Raw genomic sequence first — 10,259 nt, 5'->3', positions numbered from 1 at the left:
GGGCCCCTGTGCCCCCAATGGATGGGCCACCACTTGGGCCCAATGATTTCTAACAGCAACCCTGGCTGTGAGTGAACTCATCAACAGCATATGTGCAAACATTAGGATAACATCCTCATTAGCAGAGCTTTGAGTGTGTGGTGAATGTGTGTGGGCAAGCATTGGCCATTCTCCATAGGCCCTAAAGGAATTACTATTTCTCTGTAGGCTTGCAAGTAGACTGCTTTCTTTTAGGGCAAATGCAGAAAAAGTATGCATGTGAAGGTACCAGGTGGTACCACTCAGAAGAGGACAGAAGTGTTACTCAGCCCAGTGTAGGCACCCGCTACTGCAGCAGGTCACCCACTGTTCTGGGATATGCACAAGGGGATATACAGTACATAGTATGGGGAACTGAATAGGGGCTGTTGAGCTTAACATGGTACTAAACCCCACCCAAAAAAAAAAAAAAATGATATATTGCAGCTTACCACTTCTTAGATGTGGTGGCTGCATACTGTACATTTTCTTTTTTTTTTCTGGCTTTTCCTTTATTTTCACTTCACAAATAATTTTTAACAGACTAAGCTCTGCAGCACAAATTGCAGTTAGAGGGTTGAGACAAACCATTTAACATTGACAGAGGTGATTACAATGGTCATATTTTATTAATTTATGTAAAACCTTCATCCCAGAAAAAAAAAATCCCACTGTGGCTGTAACTGCTCAAAAAGTGTTAGTTCAGCCTTAATTTGTTAGTCCATCTAAATCTGCAAATGCATCAAACACCACCTGAGATTGACAATGCTGCTGTCCAAAGATATCCCTGTTGCTCCTCCATCCAGAGTGGAGACACCCCAAGACAGGAAGTGTGTTATCAGCTGGATTAACAGTTGAAAGAAAACAAAGCCTAAAAAAAAACGAATGCAGCCACCACATTTAGGGATTGGTAAACTGCAATATACATTTTTCTTGTTGGGTTTAATACATCTTTAAGTGGTTTCAAAATATATTTGTCAATAAAAAAAAAAGTTGAGCGATCACTGGAGTATTTTATCTTTCTTTTCCACCAGTCGCCAGAAGGCCATTTTGACATCTTTGTTTTTTAAACTGTAGATCAGCGGATTTACCAGAGGAGTTAGTGATGTATAAAACAGTAAGAATATCTTATCAGAATCTAATGCAAATGCCGAAGTGGGTCTCACATACAAGCAAAGTGTTGGCACAATGAGCAGAGCTACAACAGTGATATGAGAGGAACATGTGTAGAAAGCTTTCCATCTACCAGTACTAGAATGAATCTTAAAAATGGCTCGGATTATGTAGCTGTAGGAAGTAATGATAAAGGAGAAAGGAAGGAACCCAACAAATGCTGACTCCGCATATATCAGATTTTCCATAAGAGAGGCACCATGGCAAAAAAGCTTCATAATACTCATAAGATCACAGAAGAAGAGGTTAATATAATTAGACTTGAAGCAATAGATGTGGTAAATTATAAAAACAGAAGGAAGAACTTCCAGAAATGCCAGAATCCAACACAACATTGTCATAAGTGCACACAGCTTTTTGTTCATGATCATAACATACCGTAGAGGCATACAAATAGCAACATAACGATCGTAACTCATGGCAGTTAGAATCAAAAATTCACAGCAGAGAAAAGTAACATAGAAATACATTTGGGTAATACAAGCTGAAAATGAAATCTGTTTATTCTTGGAAACATATACATCCAGTGTCTTATGCAATGTTACTGTACTGTAACACATGTCTACGAAAGATAAATGAGATAGGAAGTAATACATTGGTTTGTGCAGTTGTTGATCTCTGCATATTAGTAGCAAAATGGTTGAGTTTGCACTGAGGACGATTACATAAATGAAAAGAACTAGGAAGAAGATAGGAGCTTGCAGCTGTGGCAAGTCAGTAATTCCTTGTATGATAAAATAGTTCTGCCAAGTAAGATTCTTCTCTTCCATCAGGGGGAGTGCAGATACCTGAAATAATAATGTAATTAGTTGTAAAAACATGTAATGTCTAGTAATAACAGACAAATTAGCTAAACGGCTAATCTTTTCTACATAAACAGAAAATCTAAAGACTAGTATAGATCAGAATTTCTGTGGCATAGTTGGTTATGATCAGACTTTGGATAAAGCTTGTAGAGTTACTGCTTTACTATAGCATGTGCCTTAGGCAGGAAGGATTGGGCTCAAAAGCATTCTTCACCTGGACCAGTATGGTTCAATGGGCTATTGTTCTGAGTAGGGACACTTAACTATTTGACATTGACCAGGTCAGACTTTCAGTCAAGGACACTTGCTGGGCATTAATATTTCTAATACATCATGGGAATTCAACAGTATCCTACGCCTCTTGAGTAAGGAGACACCATATGTGTGAGACTTTTTTGAACCTAGCTACTGTAGAAGGGCCAAAAATCAAATGAGCATTTTAAGGACTGCAAAGGGCATTCAATATGCATCTAATTTTCTGTCTATTCTACTTTTTAAAGGCCCTGTAGCACCAGGACAATAGAAACACCCCAAAAATACCACATTTTGGAAAGCAAACACCCAAAAAATATTTTTTAAGAGGCATAGTATGGTTTTTGAATACCTAATTCCTTGCCACAAGTTTATTGAAAATCAAGAAAAAACTTGACTGCCCTGGGGAAGATGTGCCAATGCAAAATAATAATAATAATAATAATTAATTAAAAAAAAAAACTCCTTGCAGCTGAGAGAAGGGAATTTTTAGCACTGACATTTATAAAAGATAAAAAGTTTAAAATTGTTGACAGTTGTCATTGCGATCTACTTTGTTTAAAAACACACAGACCGCACCACCCAAGAAAGTTCTTCAAATTCTGGGGTTCATTTGGGAGAGTTTGTGTGCTTTTTTTTTGGGGGGGGGGGGGGAAGCCTGCAGTTAATGCCATTTATCTGCATTTTAAATGGTTTCATTTTTTTTTCTAAATTTCTAATAGTCATTTTTGCTATAACACATGCTACGGCATAAATGAATAAAGAGCCAATGTTTTGGGCACTTAGCAGGGATCTTTTTAGAAGGCAAACATTGACAATGTGTTTCTGTAAAACACCTTACCATTTACCCCCTGCTGCTAGCAACATTTCCCAAAAGAGAAAACACAGTGAGCTGCTTAGCCAAAATATTGTTGAAAAAAATAATTTACTCTTTCTCATAACAGTCAGCATTTGTGTCCCTCTCTAGCACTATGTCTGGGTTCTGGGGACTGATTATCAAGTGCTGCAATTATGGTTTTATGTTGGTTTATGTTTTGATAATTGAATAGGCTTAACCTATACAAGTTTTTGTAATATGAATATTCAGCACTCTCAAAAAAAAATATGAATGAATATTTCATTTTTTTTACTTGTGACTCCTCTATGAGAATGTTAAAAATAATTTGTAAAACAACATCCTTACTTCAAAATATTGCTATTTTTCTCTTTTTTTTTAGCAATTTAAAAACCACATTTTTACTTTTTTCTACACATGTTATACAGTATAACTCATTTGACCAAATAGTTAGTACAGAGAAAATGACACTACAATCAACACACAAATTAAGAAAACACACCCGTGTATTCTACTATTGTGAGACACCACACAGCTCCTGGTAAATGCTGCAACAAAATAGCATAGAATATACAATTTTTCAGCAGAATACGATTCTGTAAATATTTTGGTCTTGCATTGTGATAAAGTAATGGGTACCTGTTCGATCGGTGTCAGGAGCTGCACTGAAATGCCCTTGTGATCTGAATTTATTATCTTTTGGATGTCAAGAGAAAATGTCCTCAAAGGAGGCAAATAACTCCCAAAGTCAAGATGTGATCTGCAGTGGCACAAAACATTTTAGGTATATTAATAAAGACTGGAAAATTTGTGAAGAATTTGCCCAAGCAAATTTTTTGTTTTTCTAGAAAGTTAAAATCTAAGTGGCTATAATGGGAAAGTTCTCATCTTTTGAAAAAATCAGTCATACTACAGTGTAGCCAGTGAATGTTATAACTTTTTTGAGACAAATAGTGATTTCTTAGGTTGGTATTTATTATTTATTGGTTTTTTTTATTTTTTAATACATAAAGAAAAACAAAACAAAAAAAAAGTTTTCCTTAGTTTCTACCTTAAACTTTGTAAATAAATAATCTTCTTTAATTAATAAATGTAGGGCACAGTGGGGTTGACTTACTAAAACCGAGGAGTACAAAATCGGTCGCAGCTTCTTACTTTAGCTTATTCAATTAAGCTTTGGCAAAAAAAAAAAAAAAAAAAAAAACGGAAGCCTATTGGTTTCTATGCAGAGCTGCACCAGATTTTCCACTATCCAGTTTTAATAAATCAATTACATAGAGTCTACAAATGATTGCATATGTATTTGAAATGTATCAACCCTTATTGTCTGATTTCTTGAGGCCCTAAAATGCCAGGACAGTACAAAAATTCCCAAAATGTCTCATTTTCCCATTTTTGGAGATTGTACACTCCAATGTATTTAGTAGGAAGCATAGTGAGTTTTTTGAAGTTGTACATTTTGCCACAATTTTTGGACAATGGAGAGAATAAATCAAATATATTTTTATTTCATATAGTTGTCATTTATTTCTCAGTGACAGCATAAGCATACTTATGATAACACCCCAAAACACATTCTTCTACTCCTCCTAAGTATGGAGATACCACATGTGTGAGTTTTTGTTTTGCTGCCTAGATGCATAGAATGGGCAAAATTTTAATTGGACACAATCAGGCTTTCAAGGGGGTATACATTTTGCACCTGATTTCCTAATTATCTATCACATTTCTTGAAGCCCTAAAGTGCCAAGACAGGAGAAACATCCACAGCATGAACACATTTTACAAAGCAGACCCTCCAAAGTATCTAGTCAAAAGTATTTTGAGTCCTTTGAAGATCAAATTTACTGCCACAAGTTTTTGGAAAATGAAGAAAACAATGTAAAATATAATTTTACACATAACTGTCAATTATTCGATATTTCTCACACACAACATTAGCTTATTTAGAATTACACCCCAAAAAGATTTCTGCTATTCCTCCTGAGTATGGGGATGTGCCATATGTTAATCTTTTTGGCAACCTAGCCACATAAAGGGAGCCAAAATCGAAGGAGCACCTTTAGGCTTCCAAGGGGCATACATTGAGCATCAAATTTCTTTAATACCCATCACATGTTTGGAGGCCCTGGAGTACCAGAAAGTAGAAACAACCACAAAATGACAAAAGAAGACACCCCACCCGCTTTCTTTTAAGAGGCTTGTTGAGTCCTTTGAAGATTTTTTCTTACAAGTATTTGGATGCAGAAAGAATATACAAATGTTTTGTTTTTACACAAAATTGTAAATCAATTTTCTAACACACAGCACAGCATACTTAGGATTATAGCCTAAATCACCTTTTGCTATTCCTCCTGAGTATGGGGATACCACATGAGTGAGACTTTTTTGGAGCCTAACGGCATAGAAAGGCCAAAAATCAAAAGAGCACCTTAAGGCTTGTAAGAGGCATGAATTATACATCTAATTTCCTGACTAGTTATCACTTTTTGGAGGCTCTTTAGTACCAGGACAGTAGAAACACCCTCAAAATGTCCACATTTTTTAAAGTGAACACCTAAAACAATTTTTTAAGAAGTTTAGTAAGTATTATGAATGCTTAATTTCTTACCACAAGTTTTTTGACAATGAGGACAGAACTGGCAGTGCCCTGCAGAAGGTGTCCCAATGGGAAAATATTTATATTTTTTAAATTCCTCGCAGGTGGGAGCAGTGATTTTTTTAGCACTGATATTTAGAAAAGAAACAAAAGTTTTAAAATCATTGGCAAATGACTTTGAGAGCTGTCATTGCCTGCTTCTTAACACAAAAAAAAGCACACAGACCCCCACCCCCCGGGAGTCGTCCTTGTATTCTGGTTGAACTTTGGAGGTAACTGGTAAGACTAAGCTGCAATCTTCTCTTTAATCCACAGCTCCAAGCACTGGGTGTTCAAGCTGGAAGGCTTCCAATAACCTCCAGTGCTACACAGTCCACAGAAAAAGCTGGCACTGTTAAAAGACAGCATATAGGGTCGTTTTTTTACTACAAAATAGTGGAACAGAGCCGAATAAAAAGTCAAGGTGTTTCAGCCTTTAGGTAATCATGGTTACTATAAAAATGTTACATTTGTTTAAATAGTGAACAATCACAGGATCCTAATGAAATCACATGGACATAGAAACGGAGAAGCAAACAAAAAAAAAAGAAAAAAACCCCAATCAAAATAAACATTACATAAAAGATTGATAAAATACAATCAACAGAGACAAAAACACTGCTGTTCTAAAAGCATGTTCTAAGTGTTTAATAACATGCCAGAGCAAATGCATAAAAAAAATAATAATAGTATACTAGCAAAGGCCGAGTAGAAACAAAAGCTGGAAAAGGCATGGAGGGGAACAGAGACTGGAGTAGGGTGGGACTATCTTAGATACAGGCCCACGTACCAACTGTGTTTAAGACCATGAGGGATGTGGGTCTGCAACCTATGAATCCAGAAAAATTTACACTCCAACAACCTTCAATGTCCCCACCCCTGTCCACAGGCAAAACTCTTTCAATGCCACAGAATAAAAAGAAAGACATAACTCCCTTGTGTAAATCCCAAAAATGATTTGATACATTATAGACATTCTTAGCATTGATAATAATGTTGTCAAAATATTGTTCAGTGATATGTGTATGGAGCGGACATATTGTGCAACCTACTTATTATAATCTGCAGGCTGTACACTGAATAAAATATACTACATAATAGGAACTGCAGTTGATATACTGCAAAATCTTATGTTCCTCTCTATGACAAAAGAGGTAAAGCTCCTATTAACACTGTGTACCTGACAATATTTACATATTTTCATGTGTTTATTCCACAGCAAAATGAGCCAGGGGAAGATACAGGTTTTCCATTTAGGTCTCATTCATACCATATGTGCAGAAAAATTGACGGAAAAAACATTCAGATCTCACTTGCAGAGATACGGGTTTTCATCAGTTCTCATGTGTGTTTAAGTGAGTTTTTCTACACATTGACATCAGTTTTTTTTTCATGCACATTTTTTTATGTACAGATTCACACCACATCTTGTGACATTACTTCCTCCTCCTGGGTGTAGAGAGAGAAGAGGACATTTTGGACAGTTTATTGCTAGCATTATTGCAGACCCCCCCCCCCCCCCCCTTTACATTATAGTCCCCATCAGAGCCTCCCTTTATATCACAGGCCTCATCAGAGTCTCTTTTTATCATAGTTCCAGTCAGAGTCCCCTGTAGATTTTAGTCCCCATCAGAGCCCCCCCATACATCATAGTTCCCAACTGAGTTCCCCTTTCAGCATTCCTTCACCAGAGCCCCCATCATAGTCTCCCCTGCCAGAGTCATCAGAGTTCCCTCATCAATTTTCTCTTCATCAGTGTGCCCCTTCGACAGAGCTCCATCACCTGTGTCCCCGTCCTTGTTTTCACTCATCAGCCTCCCCCATTCCCCATCTGAGCTCTTCTATCATCCACTCTTGCCACCAAGTGGCAAGACAATAATAGCCAGGACATGGTCGATGGAGTAGTCGGGCAGGGTTGCTGTTGGAAATTATGGGGCTTTGTACAGCCTCCCAAACAGGACCCCTTCCCCCTGAAAATATAAAAATTATATTTTTGAAAAAAAGTCACTAAAATCATTTTTAACGGACCCAAACATAGCATAACTTACAACACCCCAGCTAATTCTAAAAGATAAAACTAAATTAAGTTACTAAATAAAGCTCTTGTTAATGATATCTTGGGGGTCATTCCCATGGACCATGTGGCCTGTACAGTGTGAATCAGTTTTTTTTATGTGGCTGGAGCTGTGTGCAGGCAACTTATGTTATGCTTTGGGGACATAGCAAGTGTACAAACACAGCCACGGGTCCTACTTTGACAGGCATGTGGGTGCAGGTCTATGTGAAATCAGGACCTGTGACTATGTTTGTTACAGCTGCCGCTTCCTCATAGAGTAATACACAGCTCCAGCCGCACAAACAAACCGCTCATTCACATTGTATGGGCCAGAGAAACTATGTGAATGATCCCTCATTTTTTAAATGTCTCACTTTTGAGAACATTCCTTAATCCCTTTCTCTGCAGCCTTAGCTACACTGCAAAATAAATGGGCAGGAGGCTCTGTGTAAATGCTCATGTCATGTTCAGTCATAAACTGAAGCATAGTAAAAAATGTTTAATATGGTTCAGTTATGAATGAACACAGTGAGTGATCAGTACTGATCACTCATTGTGTTTATTTAGAAAAGGAAAGAGTTGGTAAATGACATATTTGCCATACCCCTCCCCCATTTTCTAGACTAAAAAAAAACCCCTGTGTGCCTCCAGCAGCCAGCAGGAGGGACAGGAGGGAAAAATGATGGGGGGGGGGGGGAGGCACACAGAGAGGCCCAGGAAGGAGATGATGACCAGAGCAGCGAAGGATGGGGGAAATGCTATAACAAATCCCTCTGCAGCAGCTGAAAGCCAACAGGAGAGAAGGGAAGCTGGCAATTGTGGGGAGGGGGGCACAAAGGGGGGCTGGGGAGCAAAAAGAATCTGGTGGTGTATAGGAGGGTGTGATCAGTGCAGCGCAGGGGTGGCAATTACGGGAACAAATCTCCTTTGTGCCACTCCCTGCAGCAGCTGAAACCTGGCAAGAGGGGGAAGAGGAAAGGCTGACATTCAGATGCAACAGGGAGAGACACACAGGAGATTGGTTTCAGGAATTACCCAATCACTCCCTCCTGTCCACCATCTGATTCTTACTGTTGACCCCCCTATCTGTGGTACTCCATTTGGGAAACTGGGACACACGGCTCCTGTGCTGCTCACCTCTCCACTACCTGTCACATGGATTGTAGAGTAGTGCTGTCAGTCACCCTCAGTTCATGTGTGGAGTTGTGCAGAAAACTGCAGACATGCTGCATAATTCTGCACCATACATCATAGGTGTGTTTTGGTGTAAACGAGACACATAGAAAATAATTGTTTTCTATGTGTCTTGCAGAGAACTGCATTTTCCTAGTGAAGAAAAACGCAGGCCTCTGCAGATAGTAAAGTAGAGGTAAAGTAGAGGCACAGTGATGCCCTTCAGACAGAATGTTATCTAACAATTAGCCCAATCAAGAATGGGAAGATTTTTTCTGCTAATATTTATTATCTGGTTATATTCCACTGAGTAAGTTGTTAAGTTTATGTCTGTGCCTAATACTATTCTTCCCTGACAGCAAATCATCCCTCTGTTTAAGAGAAGCTATTCTGAACCCCCTCTTTATAAATCCCCCCCCCTTCCCGTATCCTCTAGAATGGATTTTCTTCCTTCTCCTCATTAATAAAGGAATCTTCAGCTGAACGGTTCCTTCTTGCCCTGGCAAATTCCCCTACCAAAATAAATTTAATAATGTGATTTGGGTGGCAACTGCTTACCAATAGGGTAGCATTTCCTGCACAGGTCTTCCTGTATGTCTCAGTGATAATGGTAGGATTACTATTATTGACTTTATTATTAAAACTATCTGTAAATTTCGGGCTTACAATGTTATTAATGTAAATCAAAAATGGTGTCAAATCAATGTTCTCCTTTTTCCTGACCCATATAAAGAATAAATCATCTAAACCTCCCATACCAAAATAAATTACAAAAAAGGGTTATTGTGAGAGAAAATAAAAAAATCTTTCCACCACGCTACGTAAATATTTGCTAACAACGGGGGAAAATGTAGCTCCCATTAAAGCACCACAACGCTGAAAAATAATAAGTGTCATCAGATATAAAAAAAATTATGGGTCAACAAAAATTCCACACAACAAAGTAGGTAATCCTGAAGTTCCTCTGAGTATGCACTATATTTATTGAAATTATGTTTTACAGCTTCTATAGCCAATTAATGAGGTATAAAGGAATACAGGGCAGTGACATCCAGGTTTACCCCAACTAGTGTATGTTTCCTAATTTGAATACTACAGTCTCTGTATCCCTGATGCAACCCACAGCCTTTGGATGAGGGGCTGAAGATGGAGATCCAACCATTCCTCCAAAGGCTCAAGTAGGGATCCAATCCCTGCAATAATGGGACACCCCTGTACAGAGAACAACCTGTTTCTGTAAAATGTCTTTACTGTTTACACCCTGCTGCTAACAACATTTCACAGGAGAGGAACCTCTCAGTTTGGCAC

The 10,259-nt window shown here is 38.1% G+C and overlaps 1 protein-coding gene across 1 annotated transcript; it reads right to left on the bottom strand.

Annotated features, from left to right (window-relative positions):
- Positions 1-1,019: 1,019 nt before the first annotated feature.
- LOC309559783 (olfactory receptor 8G17-like) lies at positions 1,020-1,961 on the bottom strand (the record flags this gene model as incomplete). Its single annotated transcript, XM_082263217.1, has 1 exon — positions 1,020-1,961. One exon carries the CDS (start codon positions 1,959-1,961, stop codon positions 1,020-1,022), a length of 942 nt encoding a protein of 313 aa, XP_082119343.1.
- Between the last annotated feature and the right edge of the window lie 8,298 nt (positions 1,962-10,259).

The sequence above is a fragment of the Pelophylax lessonae genome (genome assembly GCF_965119305.1).
Source record: "Pelophylax lessonae genome assembly, chromosome: 7".
Lineage (NCBI taxonomy): Eukaryota > Metazoa > Chordata > Amphibia > Anura > Ranidae > Pelophylax > Pelophylax lessonae.
This window is presented reverse-complemented; position numbering and strand designations above follow the sequence as displayed.